At 43.6% G+C, this 22,573-nt stretch overlaps 1 protein-coding gene across 1 annotated transcript in view; it reads right to left on the bottom strand.

The window, feature by feature from the left end:
• Nucleotides 1–103: 103 nt before the first annotated feature.
• Nucleotides 104–22,573, bottom strand: part of LOC126984191 (ankyrin repeat domain-containing protein 29-like) — a 25,285-nt gene continuing 2,815 nt past the window's right edge. Inside the window, exons 2-14 of the mRNA XM_050837682.1 lie at nt 16,700–16,917; nt 15,858–15,971; nt 13,987–14,097; nt 13,611–13,709; nt 11,735–11,836; nt 10,834–10,932; nt 9,210–9,308; nt 7,554–7,652; nt 6,942–7,040; nt 6,271–6,369; nt 5,402–5,464; nt 5,128–5,213; nt 104–3,891 (exon numbers count right to left, since the gene is read on the bottom strand). Coding sequence (XP_050693639.1) covers nt 5,182–5,213; nt 5,402–5,464; nt 6,271–6,369; nt 6,942–7,040; nt 7,554–7,652; nt 9,210–9,308; nt 10,834–10,932; nt 11,735–11,836; nt 13,611–13,709; nt 13,987–14,097; nt 15,858–15,971; nt 16,700–16,901 — 1,218 coding nt within the window. The 5' untranslated portion in view covers nt 16,902–16,917 and the 3' untranslated portion in view covers nt 104–3,891; nt 5,128–5,181. The remainder of the gene's footprint in view (nt 3,892–5,127; nt 5,214–5,401; nt 5,465–6,270; nt 6,370–6,941; nt 7,041–7,553; nt 7,653–9,209; nt 9,309–10,833; nt 10,933–11,734; nt 11,837–13,610; nt 13,710–13,986; nt 14,098–15,857; nt 15,972–16,699; nt 16,918–22,573) is intronic.

Raw genomic sequence — 22,573 nt, 5'->3', positions numbered from 1 at the left:
TCGCAGATTCGTAGGTAGGCGTGCTAATCACTTCACCACGGAGGCATTACCGGAAGTGTTTTGCGTCATAGGAATAGTAGCTCAGGAATTAATATACTGCATATTTTATCGTTCACTTTATTTTTTATGGTTATATCCAGGTATACTCGTAATATAGCTCATGAACTTAATCTAGATAAAATATAAATGACTTAAAAGGTGAAACAATAAAGAGAATCCATATTGAAGAGAGCACGTAGACTATATAACATTGTCGGTTAATGGATGTATATGTTTGCTGCGTGTGTGTACATATAATATAGTGAACACCAAGCAACACACACACACACACACACACACACACACACACACACACACACACACACATGTAATCTACGAAAAGGACAAAGAAAATACAGAAATATTAAATAAAACTTCTCATAAAGTGTTAACGGAAGAAACAGACTTTGACTGGGGTCTCGAAAATTGCAATGAGGGGAAACTGAGTCATGTAAAGGTTGATAAAGGAGAACTGATACAGCTGATGAAAACCTTAGATGGAAGGAAAGCTATGGGACCGGATGGAATCTCGGGTCAAGGCTAAAAGAGTGTAGAAATGAATTATTGGAGCCACTTTATGACATAATAACATGCTCTATAAACACAGGAAAAGTGCCCGTAGAGTGGAAAAGAGCAAACATTGTACCAATTTATAAAAGTGGAGATAAAACTTAACCACTAAATTATAGACCAGTTTCTTTGACAAGTGTAATGTGCAAGATTAGTGAAAGTATAATAAAAAAACATGGGTCGAACATTTAGAAAAGGAAAACATGATAAATGAAGGGCAGTTTGGATTTAGAAAAGGGAAATTGTGTGTCACTAACTTACTCTGTTTCTACTCAAGAGCAATATACGTGGTGCAAGAGAGAGAAGGGTGGGCTGATTGTGTATATCTCGATTTGAAAAAAAGCTTTTGACAAGGTTTCGCACAAAAGGTTTATCTAGAAACTACAGCAGTGGGGAGGAATGGGTGGAAAGGTTATCGAGTGGATGAAGGATTCCTTAACGGGAAGAGAAATGAGGACAGTGATTAGAGAGGAGAAATCAAATTGGAGGAGAGTAGAGAGTGAAGGTCCCCAAGGCTCAGTTCTGGCACCAATTATGTTCATAATATATATAAACGATATGCCAAAGGGTATAAAAAGTTATATGAGCCTTTTTGCAGATGATGCAAAGTTAATAAGAAAAGTGAGGCCGGAGGAAGATCGTGAGGAGCTGCAAAAAGACCTGGACAGAGTATATAGATGGAGCCAGTTATGGGAGATGGAATTTAATGTAAACAAGTGCCATGTTATGGAAATGGGGAAAAGTAAAAAATGACCAAGGAAAACATACAGGATGGGAGAAGAAAACTTAAAGGTGGTACATGAAGAAAAAGATTTGGGAGTAACGATGCAAGACACACTATCCCCAGAAAAGCACATAAACAAGCTGTTTGGAGAAACCTACAGGATGATGCAAAATATAAGGGTATCATTCCATTTTATGGACAAAGAAATGATGAAGAAAATAATAACAACTGCAGCTTGAATATGCTGCAGTTGTGTGGTCACCTCACAAAAAGAAGGATATCAGAAAGCTGGAAAGGATACAGAGAATTGCAACTTAAATGGTCCCAGAACTCTCGAATATGACGTATGAAGACAGACTGAAGGAGATGGACTTGACGACACTGGAACAAAGAAGGGAGAGAGGAGATCTGATCACGCTGTATAAGTTGGTAAATAAGTTTGATTAGGTGGATAGAGATGATCTCTTCTTAACTGCGCGAGAACGCAGGGGCTGAGAGAACATAGGAAGAAACTTAATAAAGGAGCCTGTTTAAGTGACTCAAAAAAGTATAGTTTTCCACATAGAAGTGTTAACACGTGGAACAGCTTGCGGGAAGAGGTGGTGGAGGCGAACAGTGTCCAACAAATGAAGGAAAGGCTGGATAAATGTAGAAATGGAGACGGGACTATTAGAGCTTAGCTCGGGCCCGGTAGACTAGAAATAGGTAAATACAAATAGGTAAACACACACACACACACACACACACACACACACACACACACACACACACACACACACACACACACACACACACACATATTTTTGATTACTAAAAATATAGTTGATACAAAACTATCACATGATATACTAGATTCAATGCTGTTCCCTATAACACCTTTTTTTTACATCAATGGAAGCAGTCCAAGGGCAAAATATGAATATAAATAATCCACAGACCAGCGGAGTATGATAATTTCCAAAAGAATAATTCCTTGATAAAAGAAGTGTTTTGATACTTCCCACACGAAAGCGTTCAAGTCGTAGGAAGGATGAAATACTAAAAAAGGACGGCTGTTTCAGAGATTATCAGTGTGGGATGAAAGAATAAAAATATATTGGTTATAACTCTTGCATAAGGGATTTGGACAGTACCTAATGCATAGGGTGGGCTAGAGCAGAAAGGCAGGTGCAGTAAGGCCGCAGGAGTGGTGAAGGCACGCAGTTAGCAATTTCAGAAGAGCCGCTCTCTCCATCTTGTATCTGAGCACTTATCAATATCCATTCTTGAAACTTGGTCAATGTTCATGTCTCTCATCAAGCCAACATGATGGGAAGAACGCTACGATTGTTTTTTTTTTCGTTTGTCACATTGTAGAGAACTTTTCAGCATGTTAGATATTTTGTTTCCCAGACGCCCAGTCTTGAACGTCTTTTTTTCCGATTCGAGTGGATGATTTGTGTGTATCAGCTGTCCTGAGTATATATATCATTGAACTATTTATAGGCTACACACACGGCACAAGATGCATAATGCAGTGGAAGAAATTATGCGAGAGATGGGAATACACGATAGACAACACGAATAAATAAGAATAAACAATAAAGAAAATACTCAAGCCAGTTTGTAATTAATATTGGACACACTTTTGAGGGGAAGAAGTTCAAACAGCTTCACACCCAAAAATAAGTAAGTGGAACCTGAATGTCTGGCAAAACAATGAAAACTGTCCGTTCAGATAAGTGGCGACACAGCCTTGCACACTTATCTGAATGGGGACCTCAGTGACCTTTACGGCCTTGCTCTACTATCTTATTATACAACTTATACGGAAGCACGGAGAGTGATACAAGGGGCGTATGAAAAAAAAAACCCTGCCGTAATACTTCAAGCACTTTAAGGTCCTTGTATCAGAGGTTAAAACAAGTGCAAAGGATTTTTTATATATACAGCAATGGGAGAAGCTCAAGGGCAACTAATAACGGAAAACATAAAAGCCCAGAAAAAGAGAATTAATACAGTTCGAGTGGCCAAGAGAGAGGGTCAGTCTCGGTTGGGTTGGAGAGGTTGTCGATGCGGATTTTGTATACTACAATGGAAGCAGCTCAAGGGCAACTAAAAACGGAAAACATAAAAGCACAGCAAAAGAGAATTAAGACAGTTCGAGTGGCCAAGAGCGAGGTCAGTTCGGGTTGAAGAAGTGTCTTGTCTTGATTGATGAGGATGTCCCACGAGGCTGGTAGAACAGAAAAGTGCGGCCAGATTCATCACAGGCGCCGAGTTGTTGCCAAAAGACCCGCTCCAAATTCATATTGATGCTGATACAATAGTGTTTTCTGTGCTCAAGGTACGTATTTGAGATCCTGAACAAGCCTTGACCACAAAAAAACTATTGTATCGGCCTCAACATGAGTTTCGCGTAGCTTCTTTGGTACTAACATGGTGCCTGTGATCAAGCTGGCCAGACTCTTCTAGTATTCTATGGTTCTGCATCACCCGACACTGGACACTTGACACTTGACGGGGCGGGTCCGGGGTGGGGCTGGGTGGTGGTGGTGGGCGGAGGCGGGTGTACAGGCCTACGAGAGGGAAAGAATGAATGGGTTAAATGCATCAAGTCACATTTTATTATGCGACTCTTCCTTCAGCCATCATCAGACACCATCAGACATCATCAGACACCATTAGACTCATCATCCATGCCATCCTCAGCTTAAAGTTTCCTCCTTGATGTTCATTTATTTTGTCAAGCGCTATGAGCAAAGATGAACTGTGAGTCTTTTTTTTGTTTTTATTTCATTAACACGATCAAGCTTATCATTCATTGCTTGACCACACATTCACTTAACCATCCTCATATTCAAGCTTCCTCCTCGTTGTTCATTTATTTTGTCAAACGCTACAAGTATAAATGAAGTGCGAGTATATATATATATATTTTTTATTGTTTCATCTGGCTTGTGAATATTGACCGCTGGAATATGATACTTGATTAACGTTTGTGGTATTGTGTTGCAAGGAACTCATGGGTAGTGTTGCATCCTTTTGCTTGGTTCTCGCTTGTTTCTTTGCGTGTAAGCGTGTAAGCTCTGCCAGTCTCTTTAGTCGCCAGCATACTTCACTTATCGATAAATCCTCGCTTCTCTCTCTCTCTCTCTCTCTCTCTCTCTCTCTCTCTCTCTCTCTCTCTCTCTCTCTCTCTCTCTCTCTCTCTCTCTCTCTCTCTCTCTCTCTCTCTCTCTCTCTCTCTCTCTCTCTCTCTCTCTCTCTCTCTCTCTCTCATTTCCAGTAAAAGTTCAGCAAAAAGATTGAAGAGAGAATAAAAAATAGGAAGGGTAAGAAGAAGAGAAGAAGGAGGAGGAGGAGGGGAAAGAGGAGGAGGGGAAAGAGGAGGAGGGGAAAGAAGAGGAGGAGGAAGAGGAGAAAGAGGAGGAGAAGGACGAGGAGGAGGAGGAGGAACAAGCGAAGTATTCAAGAAGATAAAATCCCGAATAATGCCAAGGATCAGGATTTTATTGCCTACAGTAACTTGCCTACTTGACAGGGGGAAAAAGTCTGCGCTGAAAACATACATCTTTCAAGTATACTAAGCGAGGCTGACTCCCATCCACACCCCTTTAATCCTATGCCTATGTAAACTCCTGACACTGACCCTCGCTCTTTAAACATCATCTCTAAAACTACAACTACATCATCCCTACCTAAACATCTTACCCAACTTCCCCTCTTAAAACAGCACTTCCTACCGACAGCGCATCCATGTGTCTCTCTTCCTGTCTTACTCTATTGATTTTCTTTTTCTCTCGCGTACTTACCGTAACTTGAGAACCGGTGGTGGTGGCGGGTGCACGGTCTCAGGTGTTGACGGGCTAGCAGTAGTTGGAGCGATTGGTCTTGAAATCTGGGGAAAAAGTGGTAAAGAAAAAGCGTGAATGACGATTGACGTTATGGGTTGTGGGTAAGATTGGGAGTGAAGCTGAACGTGTCTGTATGTCTCGGTAACTACTTTTAATATAGCGATGATAAACGCACAGAAAGAGAGATAGATAGATGAATGTGAAGTTTTGTTTATAGCCACGATCAACTTACCTTCAAGAACTTTTACGACCTCTTGTTTGTTGTATTTTCTGGCGATGTCCAGTGGTGTGCGTCCTGGGGGAGGAGTGACTTAGATTATAGTTAAGACCACCGCCACCATTACTACTACTACTACTACTACTACTACTACTACTACTACTACTGCAATTACTACTACTACTACTAATACAACTTATACTGAAGCACAGAAAATTATATAAGGGGCGTATAAAAAAAAAAAACCGCCGTAATATTTCAAGCACTTTAAAGTCCTTCTACTACTACTACTACAACTACTACTACTACTACTACTACTACTACTACTACTATTACGAACACCACCAACACTACCTCTATATCCCCGCTCGTTGATGATGCCACTGACGCTGTCCAAAATAACCCAGTGCGCTATTTTTACAGAGCAATTATGTATTTCATCAAAACTAGATAATTGATTTTTTTGTACATCTGTTTTGCTATATAGAGTTGCGGGAGTTTTTATTTACTTTGGTTACTTACTGGTCTACTTGTCTTTTTTTTTTTTTTTTTTTTTACATCTGGCCTAAAGCCCGTCATGGCGCAGGCAATTGTTTATAGTGGCGCCATTATTATTGTCTTACTGTAAATGCCCGTATTCTCAGACGCTCTCGGCTCACACAACACACACTTCCAAAGGCCACAAGGGAGGTTAGCTGGGCTCTCAGGAGATATAAAGGAAACCGTATAAAACTACCCCTGGAAACACCCACAACAACCTCTACGAAAGTCTTATCAAATGTGAGTGTGTGTGTGTGTGTATCTGAAATGTTTGAGGATATGGGCCCTTTGAGAACTATATTTCCTCCAAGCTTCGGCAGGGACACATGGCAGCCACAACGTACCGTCCATGTCCTTCAGAGTTGCGTCTGGACACGTCTTCAGCACCTCCCGCACCATGTCCAGTCCGTGTGATCTCGCCGCCCAGTGGAGCGCCGTCTTACCTGTCATGGGTGATCAGCAAAGACATAAAGGTAAGAATCTGCTCTCGTAGAAAAAATAATCATGAGCAACTTAGTTTTTTATCTACTCTATTATTTTGCTGCTTCGTATAATTTAAGTACTTAGGCAATCATTGTGGGTGCATGCTTGAAATGGTTCGTGGTGGTGACTCAGAGGTGGTTGTGGTGACTCAGGTGTGATTGTGGTAATTCAGGTGTGGTTGTGGTGACTCAGGTGTGGTTGTGGGGACTCAGGTGTGATTGTGGAGACTCAGGTGGTGTTGTGGAGACTCAGGTGTGGTTGTAATGACGCAGGTGGTGTTGTGGTGACTCAGGTGTGGTTGTGGTGACTCAGGGGTGGTTGTGGTGACTCAGGTGTGGTTGTGGTGACTCAGGTGTGGTTGTGGTGACTCAGGGGTGGTTGTGGGGACTCAGGTGTGGTTGTGGTGACTCAGGGGTGGTTGTGGGGACTCAGGGGTGGTTGCGGTGACTCAGGGGTCGTCGTAGTGACTCAGGGGTGGTTGCAGTGACTCAGGGATGGTTGTGGTGACTCAGGAGGGGTTATAGTGACTCACCGGTGTTCTCCTGCAGGTCGGGTTTGGGCTTGGCGGCTACTATCTTCTGCACGAGGTTGAGTCTTCCACTTCTTACGGCCTGGATGAACGCGGTGTAGCCTGCAACGAATAATGATGCATTGAGCGAGAGGAAGGATGAATGAAAGGACAGCAGGACTGATTTTCTCTCTCTCTCTCTCTCTCTCTCTCTCTCTCTCTCTCTCTCTCTCTCTCTCTCTCTCTCTCTCTCTCTCTCTCTCTGTCAGTCTATCTATCTGTCGATCTATCTATCTATATACATATCTTTCTTTCTTTCTTTCTTTCATTGTTTCTTTCTTTCTTTCATTCTTTCTTTCTTTCATTCTTTCTTTCTCTGTGTATCTCAGTCTATCTACCCATACGAATTTTAACCATTTTCAGTTTTATCAGGTTGGCCTTATTAATAAAACTTCTGTATTAACAACTGAATTAATAAAACAAGTAAAATACAACTAGTAAAATAACAGTAATAACAATGAAAATAAACTACAAAATAACAGTAATAGTCATCATAGTAATATCAATAACAATAATGACAATAATAACAACAATAACAATGATAACAACGATAGTAAAGAGGCGGCAAGGACTGACCATTGTTACTCTGCGTGTTCACCTTCGCCCCCGCCGCCAGCGCCTTCTCCAAGATGCCCGGGAAGTTGTAGTAGACGGCCTTGTGCAGCATCGTGTTGCCTAGGAGAGCAGAGGGACACAGACGTCAGCTAGCAACAAGGAAGCATCGTTTTGGTGTACGGTTAGATGCCTCGTAAGACAACAGGCCCAAATTCTCAAACATTTCGGAGCTCACTCACGATATTGCCTCACCTCCGTGGAGTAGTGGTTAGAGTACCTGGCTATACGACTCCACGGGTCCGGGTTCGAATCCCTGCACGCGCACCCTCCTTTTCTGTCTGGTCAATAATAGGGTACCTGGGAAAACCTGGGGAAGGTAAACTGTGGCAATCCCGGATTTCACATTGGCCCGTGTCCCAGGGTGATTGGTTCTTTCTTACCCACCACAGACTCAAGGGCCAACGGTTCGGAGATGAGCACCGCAGCCACGCTTAGCTGTAGCGTAAAGCACCCACCTGTACCTTACCTACACCCACACTGGATACATAAGGTTGTTGTGGGTATTTCCATGGGTAGTTTTATGAGCCTAGTGGTAGTTTGACACCATGAACGTGAAGCAACACTCATGAGGACCTGTCTAATCTCCTTCGTGGCCTTAATTAAGATATATTTGTTGTGAGCCGAAAGCGTCTGAGAATACTGACATGTAAGTAGGTCGCTCAGACGGTTCCGTCTCTCACATCAATAATTACCAAAGGCCGAAACGGGGATGAATCTTGTTCTAAGGAATGTTTTTTTCACGTGGATGGCACAAAAGCTTGAGCAATCTACCACCAGGGTCATAAAACTACCCATGGAAATGCCCGCAAACAAGTCCTATGAAAGTCTTGGCAAATGTGTGCGTGCTTGGTCACATAAATATAAAATAAAAAGATCCTCAGCCCCTTCTTCAGTCCCGTCCTGTTGTCTTTTTCTCTTGTCTTAATTCCTTCATTACAGCTTATTCCTCCACTTAGCTGGCTGGCTGGAGGAGAAAGGGGGAAGGGGGAGGGAATGAAGGAGGGCAGACGACGAATGGCCCTGCACCATGCTATATTCTTAATTAACGAGAGTGTCCCATGCAGCCAGATGTAAGGCTCCTCCTCATCACTACTTTTACGCCGTAGTTTTCATTTCATTAAGAGGTTGAGCACATACTTGGCCCTCCTCCTAAAAGCTCCTGGTCATGAATTATTTGTGCTTTTGACCTTTTTCGAACTGAACGACTAGTTTCAAATATAAAATATGACACAAAACTAAACAGTAAACTAAACAAAACAGTAAACAGAGCGCCAGCGCGTATGTATATGCTGCTCTCAGGATAACGTGTATATGTGTATTATATTATAACTATAGACAATATATATATATATATTTAAATTTACTCATACAGTGACGTCATCGTTTTAATTTCTCTACGTCACTGAATATATATACTTGGGTTACTCCTATAAGCTTCGTCACCTAATGTGTGTGTGTGTGTGTGTGTGTGTGTGCTAAGCCTACACTCACGCACAATCAGACTATATAGGCTACCACTCACGATCTTGAAGGTAACTCGATCATTGTGTCATAACGTAATCTGAACCCAAGATCCAACTGGCTAGACAGACAGATACGCAGACCTTGAAGACCTACCATCCCTCTCCTTGATGTTGGGGTCGGCGCCGCTCTTCAGCAACAAGTCCACGATGCGCTCATGTCCCCAATACGTGGCCACCAGCAGCGGGGTCACGCCTGGCGAGGGGGACAAGGGGCGTCAGCTATAGTCTCTCCTTCCTGCTGGTGTAACATTATACACAGCCAGAGATAACAATCGGAAACACTTCTACTGGTGTAAATACAGGGTAGATGCAGGAGGTGGCGACTGTGACGCTAAGGGAAGACGGAGAGGAGAGAGAGAACGTGTGCACGGTAAGAAACGAAATGATGACGACGAAGAAAATGGAATGAGCGAATGATAACGATAACGAGAATGAGGAGCAAAGAAATGTTATGACAAGGAAAGACGGAGAGGAGGGAGAGGACGACGAGTGCATGGAGAGAAACGAAGGAATGACGATGAAGAGAATGAAGTGGGGAAATAATAAAGAAAATGAGAATGACGGGCAAAAAATACGATGGCAAGGGAAGACGAAGAGGAGGCAGAGGACGATGAGTGCATGGATAGAAGCGCAAGGATGACTATGAAGAGAAAAAAATGAGCAAATAAATAAGATGGTGAGGATAACGGGCAAAGAAATATATAACTCTGAGATAAGCAATGTAAAGAGAAGTATGTGTACAGACTGCAGGGAAGAAGGGAACGATCGATGAATGCGGGGATAAATTGGAAGGGATGACGATGAAGACAGCGAAGAATAGCCTCATCATAAACGTGACTAAAGGACTGAAGTAGGCTACGCGGAGAAAGAAAAAAACGGAACTGAAAAAATGAATACAAGATGAGGGACAGGAAGAAGTTCATGACATTATACGTTAATGGAAGAAATGGTGGGGGCAGAAATAGGCGTAGGGAATTTGAGAATGGCGTAGCCTACATGGGAACAAGGAAACTGAGATAACAAAAGCATAACAAGTTGCGATGAGGGAACGAAAAAAAGTATGATATCTCGTGGCTCTGAAGACAGCAAGGAAATAAAAAATGACACGTATATGAAGAAAGAAAGAAAAAGAATATATAAACGTAATGGGAAGATAGAGAAGGATATTGATGAAAATGATGATTACAATGATGATAAGAAGTTAGAGGAACGGAAGAGGAGGTAGCCTAAATGTAGTAAAAGAACAAGAAAAAACAAGAAAAAAGGAGAAAAGAAAAAGAACAAGAACACGAATAAGAAGGAAAGGAAAAAAGTAACAACAAGAAAAGGAAAAAGAAGAACAAGAACAAGCACACGAACAAGAAGGAAAGGAACAAAAACAATAACAACAAGACAAGGAAAAAGAAGAACAAAAACAAGAAGACAACAAGAAAACAAGAACAAGAACAGGACTGACTAATTAACACACTCAATACTGAACAACAACAACAACAACAACAACTCGAACAATACTTTTTTTAACATATTTCTTGTTTTTTTAATAATTTCTCATCTATTTTACCTATTTTATTTTACTTATTTATTTGTTTTATTTTTTCTTTCTTTCAAACTTTCTTATTTTCCCTTTCTTTTCTTTTTTCTTTTTTATTTGTTCTATTTTATCATTTTCGTGTCTCCGCCTTTCGTGTACTCTGCGGGAGAAGGTCCAACACACTTACCCCAGGAGGTGACCACGTCGAGGTAGGCTCCGGCGTCCACCAGATATTTCAAGGTGTTAAAGTCCCCGTTGCGAGCCGCCAGGTAGACCGCTGAGTACTCTGAGGACAGGTAAAGAGAGACGCTCACCTGTAGTACACAACCTCTCACACCTTTCCCTTCGTTACACTCTTCCTTATAACTACTAGAAAAAGTGATGTTATTATTTGAGAAAGAGGTCCTTTTTTTGTGTGTGGTTGTTTTTTTTTTTCTCTTATTTGTCTTTTTTTCTTAGTCTCCCCACCTCACACCCACCCACGGCCCTTCTTGTGACACCTTTGCTTATAACCGGTAGAAAACAAGGTGTGATGGTATTATTTCAGCTAGGGTTACATTTATTTTTCTTCTTTTTTTCGTGTACTTACCAAACAGAAGAAGTAGGGAGAGTATATATGATTTACGAAGGGTTAAGTATTGGTGTCTCGGTTGTTTGTTTAGTGGTGTGGTAACATATATAGAATGGAAATTATAGGGAAGGGTTGTGAAAATAATGTTATACTTGAAATGAGAACAGGTTGAAGGCTTAGAAATTTGTATTTGAGGGGGAGTAAGGGAGCAACGAACGGAAGGATACACACAAACACACAAAAAATAATAATAAAAACAATAAAATAAATAAAATAAATTAAAGAAAAGAAAGAAAGAAAGAAGGAAGGAAAGAAAGAAAGAAAGAAAGAAAGGAAGAAAAAAAGAAGAAAGAAAAGAAAGGAAAAAGGAAGAAAAGAAAGAAGAAAAGAAAGAAGGAAAGAAAGAAGGAAAGAAAGAAGGAAATAAATAAAATAAAATAAAGTAAAATAGTAAACAAAATAAAAAGGTAAAATTAAGGGAAACAATAAATACAAAAGGGGTGAAGGCGAGGCTTACTTGAGGTGGGCGTCGTGGCGTTGGGATTCGCTTTCTTGTCGAGCAGCAGTTTCACGATATCCGGGTATCTGTTCCACGTGGCGATGATGACCGGGGTGTAGCCTGCAGGGAGACGCCGTTAGCAGTAGATGTAGTGGTAGAAGTAGTAGTAGTAGAGGTAGAAGTTGTAGTAGTAGTAGTAGTAGTAGTAGTAGTAGTAGTAGAAGAAGTAGTAATAGAGGTAGAAGTAGTAGTAGTAGTAGTAGTAGTAGTAGTAGTAGTGAGCCACATGAAACTTCACTTAGTCAAAACGATGTTGCCTCTTTGACTGACTAGTTCTCCTTGATCCCCCGGGCGCAAGGGTTCGAATCCCGGTCCGGGTAAAGACCGTCTAGTTCCGACTACAATCAAATTTTTCATGCGTTCGAAAGGAGAAAAATTCATACTACAGAGGGAATAGCACCTTACTAGTAATTAATATTCTCTGTCTGATGGGGAGCTAAAGGTAACGCATTTTCATTATTTCTAAGGCAATGTAGTGTTAAAATGATAACACTTAAGTAGAGGTCGAATGTAATTTGACTTTGAACGAACTTACAGTATTTTAGGGGCATCGATAATGAAGTAAAGGCCCTTCTAAAATTCTAGTCGATAAGAGTAACCGCAACGCACAAGGTGCACGCTATCCTGGAGTGCAAGAGAGAAGTATAGATATTAAGGCCCAGTCACACTGACTTTACGACCTACTGACGACCTCCCGCAACCTGCAGGTCGCGGGAAGTCTCACGTGGTCGTGCGTGCGATCGTCATGTGTCTCCGTCCGCCGTGCGACCGAAAAGGTCGGCTAGAGGTTTTGGGTGCTGCACCAAAACCTCCAGCCGACCTCTCAGGTCTCTGCCTGTCGTAAAAAGGTTGCCGTCCGGTGGCCGAATGGACTGCGTCTGGACGGCAAGCGGACTGCCACCGGTGGCCGACAGATGACGGTTAACTGGTGAACGGCGACCGGATGGCGAGCGGACGCCGTCTGGTTGCCGTCGCCGATGTTCGCCGTTCACTTTACATTTGTTATTAGCCGTGGTCGGCGTCCGGTGGTAGGCTGGACGGCAAATGGACGCCGTCCAATCGCCGCACGGTGGCTACCTAGTGGCAGTCTAATGGCCGCATGGTTGGCGCCTCCTCCCCGTCCTATTGGTTGTTGTCTGCGTCTGGGCTGAGTGCGAACCGCCACCGCTCTCGACGATTGGAGGAGACTAGGCCATCGCCGTGTTGTCATTGCCGTTGCCTGCAGACCGGACGGCGTCGATCGTACGACCGGTGCTCTACTGGACGACAACCGACATACGACCTTATACGACCGGTCGTTACGGGAGATCGTCGTCCTCATTGCGACAGGCCGCGTACGGGTCGCCGATGATCGGCGACCGGTCGGCGACCGATCCTTGCCAGTCGGTTACTGGTCGGTGCATGGTGGGCGTCTTGACGTGGCTCCAAGTGTGAGGTCAAGGTGTGAATCTTACCATGGTCGCCGTCCGGTCACCCACTGGACTTACACTGCACGACCGCCGGTAGTCGTTCGGTGGCACGACTGCTCGGCCACCAGCGTGGTCGGGAAGCGGTGGATGTGAATCGCAGCATTTTATGGTCGCTGGTGGTCGTTATCAGGTCGTAGGGTCAGTGTGACTGTAGCTTTACCACTGGCATAAATGAAAGGAAATGGAATAGCTGAACCACTAAATACTGAAGGAAAACAAGACTGAGGTGACGAAGACAAATTACATGCATCCACTAGACAGTAGACACCATTCCTCAAGAGTCAACATATTCCCCATGCACTCAAGAACCGGTGCACTCGTCCCCACCAAGAAGTGCTCTTAGCTAGCCCTCGTCCACCACCCACCCGCCTTGGTTTTGAGGCTGGGGTCGGCGCCGCGCTCCAGCAGCATCTTCACGCACTTGAGGTTGCCATTCCGAGCGAGGAGGAAGATGGCCGATTCTCCTGCAGCGAGGCGGCGGGCGGGGCAGCGCAGGGAAGAAACAAGGGCATTAATTAGGACGGTTTCTCTCTCTCTCTCTCTCTCTCTCTCTCTCTCTGATATAATAAAATGTAATATCATGTGGGAGATAACTAGCTTGACTCAGTGCTGTAATAATTCAAGTAGATAAGAACACACACATGCACACACGCACACACACAAAAACACAGTATGGCCATGGAGGGTAAAGGGGGTAGGGGGAAGGGGTTGGACATGCATGCAGACGCCCCACCGCCTCACCGTTCTTGCTCTGGTGGTTGACACGCGAAGAGGCGGCCAGCAGGGTCTCGACGATCGGAGTCTTGTTCGTCTCGGCCGCCCAGAGCAGCGCTGTGAACCCGTTGTTTGGACCTGGACGATTTTGAAGAGTTTAACGAATACTTATAAATCTATCTCAACTGAACCTGCCCACGTCGAAGAGCAAAGTCACGAATACTGTCCCTGTTGAATAGTTTAAAGAGTATCTATAATCTATCTCACCCGGACCTGGACGTACCGAATAGGCTACTTTATCGACATTACACCCAAACTGGATAAAACTAGATAATGATAGATAACCCAAATACTAAACTAAATAATAATGAATAACTGAATGAGGATAGCGACCCCCCCACCCCCCAATGTTGAATAGTTGAAGGGATATCATCTATCTCCTCAATACATCGAAATAAAATAAGCTCGAAAAACGATGAATACGCTAAATACTAAACTAACCGATACTGAATGAAGAATAACTGTATACTGATTGATGACTCTCGGAAACATCACTTGGTATGCGATCTTGCTATTCCATTGATGATTTTAAGGGGTAGTTACAACTCACCTCATTCTACCAAAAAACAAATGAATGACAGCTGAACCCGGAAATGGCACTGTTATTTGTTACCATTGTGTCATAAATTATCTTCATTTCCCCAAAGTCAACTAAATGCGTAATGGCTGGACCTCGGACAAGCCCCTGTTTTTGCCTTGATATTTTATGAGAGAAACTTCCATCAGTCACCGGCCCCCGCCATGACCGTGGCCTCCACCTCGCTTCCTCCCAGCTTCCTCGTCCATACATCGCCCGCTTTACGAGGCCTCTCAAACAGTGTCACCATATTTTTAAAAGTCGCACTAGTGTTTATTATTATAGTGAAACCACCTGTATAGCTAACATAATTATGAGAGGAAGGGATAGGTGTTGGAACTGTGTGTCGTACTTTAAAACATTCCGTCGCCCAAGTTCACATATTTGCCAAGGGTTTCGTAGCAGTTTTGGGCATTTCCAGGAGTAGTTTTATGACCCAGGTGATATTGTGACCGTTCCTCCTTACCATGAACCTAAAGAAACACTCATTAGAACCTGATTGACCCCCTCTTTGACCTTTAGAAATAGTTGATGTGAAAAATGAAGTGTCTTGTAATACTGACGTGTGTGGCAGAGCACCGGGGAGGAAAGGACCCGCGGGGAAGTTGGAAAGCTTCGTTTAGTCGGCGCAACGTCTGTGGTCATATGCCGGAAAGAGACGGAAGGGGAAGGAATTATAGGAGAAGGGAACAGATCCCAGGAGACAGGACACAACCCCCGATTAACACCTGGTACCCATTCACTGCTGGGTGGACAGGGGCGTAGGGTATCGGAAAAGCCGTCCAAATTTTTCCACTCCGCCCGGGAATCGAACCCGGGCTCTCTCGGTTGTGAGCCGAGTGTGCTAACTACTGCACCACGAAATTGACCTCTCTTTTGGCCACTCCTCTTAACTCTTTTCATAGGAGCAGTTATTTGCGGGCTTTATTTCAGTATTGTTTTCTCTTTTTTTTCCTTGAGCTGTTTCCTTTAGTGTAATAAAAAGGCTTCTGACTTTTAATTTGACTAACATTTGGAACCAACATAAAGGTCCACATTTTTAGACACTTTCGGGTCTCACATCAACTATTTCCAAACGCCAAAAAAGATCAATCGGGTTCTTTTAAGTGGTATTTCAGGTTCAAGGTACGGAAGGAGGGTCATACTATACCACCAGGGTCATAAAACTATCCCTGGAAACGCCCACAACCCCTACGAAAGCTTTGTCAAATATGCGTGCTTGGGGGACGAAATGGCTTAAAATAACGAACCAGTTACTTACTATTTGACGTCTCCGTGTGCAGCACCAAGGAGGCGGCGTCGGTACTATTTTTGGTCAGGAGGTCGTTGATTTTGTCCAGGTTTCCCTTCTGCACCTTGGACAGCAGCATGTCTCCTGAAAGGGGCGACAGACACAAGGTAAAGAGAAGGATCTATTCTCTTTACCTTGGGCAGACGTGCACCATAGCAAACCCTTCGTACCATAGAGCAAGCGCAGTGTAGCATGTGAGGCTGAGTACCCACTAAAGTCGTTTCGTAGTCAACATGGGAACTTCTGGTACACGTAGGGCATTATTTTGTCATTATTTGTACTTTCCCTCCATGGCTTACGGTAATATAGTAAAATAGAAAAGCATATGTGGATAAGAGTAGGCTACACACACACTAAATCTTATCGTAGTCAACATGGGAACTTCTGGTACACGTAGGGCATTATTTTGTCATTATTTGTACTTTCCCTCCATGACTTACGGTAATATAGCAAAATAGAAAAGCATATATGGCTTAGAGTAGGCTACACACACACTAAATCTTATCGTAATCAACATGGGAACTTCTGGTACACGTAGGGCATTATTTTGTCATTATTTGTACTTTCCCTCCATGACTTACGGTAATATAGAAAATAGAAAAGCACATGTGGATAAGAGTAGGCTACACACACACTAAATCTTATCGTAATCAACATGGGAACTTCTGGAATATCTACACGCAGGACATTATGTATTAGAATTCAATATTTATACCCCTCCTCGGCTTACAATGACATAATAAAAAAGGACAGCGGACGGGTTAAGAGAAGAATCGTTATAACCATTAACTATTATCTTTACTGCAGCTTACCGTAGCATCTCTTCTGATGGGTGGCCGTCAGATTCTTGCAGGGGTCGTTACAGTCGCCGTCAGTACATTTCTTCTCCTCGGGTTTGACTTCCTTGCTATCGCCGCACTCCGAACTCTTCGACTTCTTGGCGGCTACGGACGTCATGAGCACCGCCACCAGCACCACCGCCACCACCACCACCACCTGATGAGTCCGCGACATGCCGGCTGAGTCACTCCTGCCGGGGAGGTCAACGAATATAATAGATCTTTCTGAATTGTTATTTGCTTTCGTGTCTTCGCTCTCCATTTAATGTCCCCGTGGTTCCCAAAGTGGGTGGTAACGCTCACCTGGGGGCGGTATAAAGATCTGGCGGCAGGGGGCATTTTCTTTTTTACAGCAAAGGGGGCAAAAGAAGAAAACAATAATGGGAAAAAAGCCCGCTACTCACTGCTCCTATAAAAAAAGAGTTTAGAAGAGTGCCCAAAAGGGAGGTCAACTTCGGGAGGAGAGGAGTCTTGATACTCTCCTCTTGTTTTTCAAAATCTGAATGGCAAAATCTATATCACAAACACTAAGGGAACACGCATGCCTTGAAGTTTTCAGTGTTGCCTTAAATTTGCAGCATACCAAGCAACGAGAGAGAGGTGTGTGTTCGTATGTGTGTGTATGTGGGGAGGGGGGCGCTAGGAACTCACCTGGGGGTCAAGGGGGTACCAGCCTGGAAAAGTTTGGGATCCACTGACCTATACTTTCATTTCTTTTCTTTTTTATTTCAGTTCATTTTTGTGTGTACCTATTTCATTTCCAGTATTCGAAGACAGAAAATTCGAGGTCATTTTCTGCTGTGTGTGTGTGTGTGTGTGTGTGTGTGGACGCAGTGAGCACGCGGGTGACCATATGGCCGGCTGCAAGGGTGGGGGTGGCAGGGGATTAGGGAAGTGCCGTGTTATTTATTTGCTGTTGTTTTTTCCTCCGCAGGATATCCTGAGCCCGGCAGATTAATATCAATACGCGCCGCCCTTTTTCTTGCTCCGTTGTTTCCAGTGGGAGGCCGAAGGGGTGTCTCTGATGACGCCGTGGACACTTCCCGCCCAAGAGAGGACAAATGAAGTTAATAAGACCATACATACGACGGCCGCAAGGAGCATCGCCGGTCAAAGGCCAACAAACTGGACACGAGGAGCTATGTCTGCCCTTCCACAATTTTAAGGGAGAATGACGGGGATGAGCACCGAGGCCACGCGCAGCAATACAGTGTCCCACAACTTTATCTTCACCACCGGCCTCTTGCAGACTCCTTACGTCCTTATGTTCTTATGTTATGTCTGAAGATGCCGTTTGACCGTCTTTGGCTTAGGTCTCGGTATTCTTATAGACGCTTCCGCCTCTCACATCAACTATATATATATTTCCAAAGGCCACGATGAAGATGAGTCGAGTTCTCGTGAGTGATTCTTCACGTCCATGGCGCCGAAGTCTTGTCGAACCATCACTAGGCTTATGGAAAGGCCCTCAACTCCTACGAAAGCCTTGTCTAATGTGTGTACTTGGGAGGTGATTTTTTTTAAGAAAGGAAAGGAAAGGTAGTTTGGCGCAGAAGCCTTGTCGAACCATCACTATAGGCTCATAAAACTACCCATGGATAGGCCCTCAACTCCTACGAAAGCCTTGTCTAATGTGTGTGTCTGGGCGGTGAAATGTTTGACTGAGATAGGAAAGGAATGGCAGTGGGCATCGTAGCCGTGTCGAACCATTACTAGACTCATAAAACTACCCATGGAAAGGCCCTCAATTCCTACGAAAGTCTTGTCTAATGTCACGTAGTATGTGTGTGTCTGGGCGCTGAAATGTTCAAGAAAGGAAAGGAATGGTAGTGTGGTGTAGAATCCTTGTCGAACCATCACTATAGGCTCATAAAACTACCCATGGAAAGGCCCTCAACTCCTACGAAAGCCTTGTCTAATGTGTGTGTCTGGGCGCTGAAATGTTCAAGAAAGGAAAGGAATGGTAGTGTGGTGTAGAATCCTTGTCGAACCATCACTATAGGCTCATAAAACTACCCATGGAAAGGCCCTCAACTCCTACGAAAGCCTTGTCTAATGTGTGTGTCTGGGCGGTGAAATGTTCAAGAAAGGAAAGGAATGGTAGTGTGGTGCAGAAGTCTTGTCGAACTATCACTATGTTCATAAAACTACCCATGGAAAGGCCCTCAACTCCTCCGAAAGCCTTGCCAAATATGTGTGCTGGGCGCCGAAATGTTTAATTAAGAAAGGAAAAGAATGGCAGTGGGCATCGTAGCCGTGTCGAACCATTACTAGACTCATAAAACTACCCAGGGAAAGGCCCTCAACTCCTCCGAAAGCTTTGCCAAATATGTGTGCTGGGCGCCGAAATGCCTAATTAAGAAAGGAAAAGAATGGCAGTGGGCGTAACCCGGAACACTGCTGGGATTTCCTCTACATTTCTTCACATGCAGTAATGACTAGTAATTGAGTGTCCAGGAAGAGACAATGGTATGGTATTTACGACGCTGTCCATCAGCACACAATGGTCTTTGTTTTTGCCCGCCTTCATCCCCTCAGCTACGCCTTCCACCTACGTAGCCAACGCATGCTTCGTGACTTGAATGAGTCTGTAGGGATGAGGACGGTGACGACAGCGGTGACGACAGCATTCCGTTTTGTATATATCATGAATTTGTAATGTTCAGTCTGAGAGTCGTAGGTAACTATAACTATAACTCTCTCTAGCTAACTATAACTAACTAGCTGACTTTAACTATTTAACATTAACTAACTAGCTGACTATAACTAACTAGCTGACTTTAACTATTTAACATTAACTAACTAGCTGACTATAACTAACTAGCTGACTTTAACTATTTAACATTAACTAACTAGCTGACTATAACTAACTAGCTGACTATAACTAACTAGCTGACTTTAACTATTTAACAATAACTAACTAGCTGACTTTAACTAACTAGCTGACTATAACTAACTAGCTGACTTTAACTATTTAACAATAACTAACTAGCTAACTATAACTAACTAGCTAACTATAACTAACTAGCTAACTATAACTAACTAGCTAACTATAACTAACTAGCTAACTATAACTAACTAGCTAACTATAACTAACTAGCTAACTATAACTAACTAGCTGACTATAACTAACTAGCTAACTATAACTAACTAGCTAACTATAACTAACTAGCTAACTATAACTAACTAGCTGACTTTAACTATTTAACAATAACTAACTAGCTGACTATAACTAACTATTTAACAATAACTAACTAGCTAACTATAACTAACTAGCTGACTTTAACTATTTAACAATAACTAACTAGCTAACTATAACTAACTAGCTGACTTTAACTATTTAACAATAACTAACTAGCTGACTATAACTAACTAGCTGACTTTAACTATTTAACAATAACTAACTAGCTGACTATAACTAACTAGCTGACTTTAACTATTTAACAATAACTAACTAGCTGACTATAACTAACTAGCTGACTTTAACTATTTAACAATAACTAACTAGCTGACTTTAACTATTTAACAATAACTAACTAGCTGACTATAACTAACTAGCTAACTATAACTAAGTAGCTAACTATGACTAACTAGCTGACTTTAACTATTTAACAATAACTAACTAGCTGACTATAACTAACTAGTAACTAGCTAACTATGACTCACTACTTGGGCGCCGAAATGTTTAGGTAAGTAGCCCCTCGGTATCATGGATGCGACAGAAAAGCCTCCTAGTTGGTAATTCTTTGAAAAATGCAGTACTTTGGGTGTGGCCAGGAAGAGCATTACCCGGGTGATAATCAAGATAATGGAAGAGTGGATGTGTTTCTCTCTCTCTCTCTCTCTCTCTCTCTCTCTCTCTCTCTCTCCAACACACACATGCCAAAAACTTACACCATTCTCTCTTTTTCGCGTTTCATAGTCTAGTTCTGTCTTTGTTATTATTTTTCATCACCAATTCCCTTTTTCAATGTTTCTTTTGTAACTGAATATTTTTTCCCTATTTCTACTCGCGTTACAATTGTTTTCCTTCCATTCGCTCTGTCTTTATCTGCTCTGCCTCTCACAGCCCCAGCAGGAAGGAGCGAGCAGCCTGCCAGTGCCTCGCCCCTGTCCGTGGTGCCTCAACAAGTGGGGAGCCGAGCCGCGGCGTTTTATGTGGCACTGAGTGATGTGTGGAGGCACGTGCAGCCTTGTACAGCGGAGGTCACTCTCTATTGCTTGATGACACACACACACACACACACACACACACACACACACACACACACGTTTGCTAAGACTTTCGTAGAGGTTGTTGTGGGTATGTTTATGAGCCTAATGATAGTTTAATAAGGCTTATGTACGTTATATACCATGAATGTGAACCCGACCCGACACACACACACACACACACACACACACATTCAGTCATGGACCTGAGTCAGCCAACATGAATGAGCTTCTCTCTCTCTCTCTCTCTCTCTCTCTCTCTCTCTCTCTCTCTCTCTCTAGCTTGTTCTCTTTCTTTCTCATCTGCTTCCGCTTCCACCTTCTCCTTCTTTTACATATTTTTATTCCTATTATTATCATTATTCCTCTTCTCTTTCTTCCTCTTCACCTTCCTTTCCTATTTTTATTATTATCCTTTTTTTTTTGTTCCTCTTCCTCTGTAAGTTCCCATCTCTCCCTATTTCATCCTTTCTTTATATTCTTTTCCTCCTTCTCTTCGCCACTCTTTCCTTCTTCCTTTTCCTCACTTCATCGTTTTTTCCTCCTCCTGCTCCTCCTCACCCTTCGTTCCTTCCTTCTTTCTCCCCAATCCTTTTTCCTCCGCTCTCCCCTCTCATCCTCACAGCTCCCCTCTTTCTTCCCCTTCCTCTTCTTCTCTTCCCCTCACACTACCCTCTCTCCCTTCCTTTTTTCTTTCTCCCCAATCCTTTTCCTCCGCTCTCCCCTCTCATCCTCACAGCTCCCCTCTTTCTTCCCCTTCCACTTCTTCCCTTCCCCTCACATACCTCCCTCCACTCTTCCCCTTCCTACTTCCCCTCACAATACCCTCTCTCCCTTCCTCTCATCTTCCCTCCCCATTACTCACCCCTTCTCCTCCTCCTCCTAACACCTTCCTGCTATAAGACCTCAACCTTAATGCTAATTACACACGCCAGGGCAAGGAGGACAAGCAGAAAACAAGCAGAATAATTATTTAAGCAGGCAACCTCGTTAACACCAATCTTCTTCGGCAAGCCAAGGAGGAGGAAAAGATAAGAGAAGGACGTTGTAAGTAGGTAGGTAGGTAGGTTGGTTGGTAGGTAGGTAGGTAGGTAGGCAAGCAAGGAGACAGAGACATGGAAATACAGAATAATGCAAGTAGGCAACACGTAAGAAAGCAGGCAGGGAGGGGAGCAGAGAGGGGGGCAAGCAGGGAAGGGGTAAAGGGAGGAAGGGAGACAGTGTGACCGAGGAAGGGGGGCAGGGTGAGGGAGGGTGAGCGAGACAGGGGGGCAGGGAGGGAGACAGGGGGCAGGAAGGGAGACAGGGGACAAGGAGACAGGGTGAGGCAGGGGCAGAGGTAGCAGGGGAGTGAGTGTACTGGCACGCAGCAGGCAATGAAGGGATCGAAGAAGATGGATAAGAGGGGAAGGGGGGGGGGGCGGAGAGTACAGGAGGAAGAGGAGGAGGAGAAGGAGGAAGGTAGAGAAGAAGAGAGAGGGTTTGGAAGTGTTGAGGGCCATGACACACACACACACACACACTAACAAACAAACAAACACATCTAAGTGCTTCATAACTGGCAGCTAACCATCGTGCCTCCCCCCTTCTCTCTCCTCCCCACCCCGAGCTGTCACCAATAGCCGTGCAGCGTTG

This window comes from Eriocheir sinensis, chromosome 56 (assembly GCF_024679095.1).
Source record: "Eriocheir sinensis breed Jianghai 21 chromosome 56, ASM2467909v1, whole genome shotgun sequence".
In the NCBI taxonomy this organism is placed as follows: Eukaryota; Metazoa; Arthropoda; class Malacostraca; order Decapoda; family Varunidae; genus Eriocheir; species Eriocheir sinensis.
Note: the sequence above shows the minus strand (reverse complement) of the source record. Positions and strands in the feature narration are given on the sequence as shown.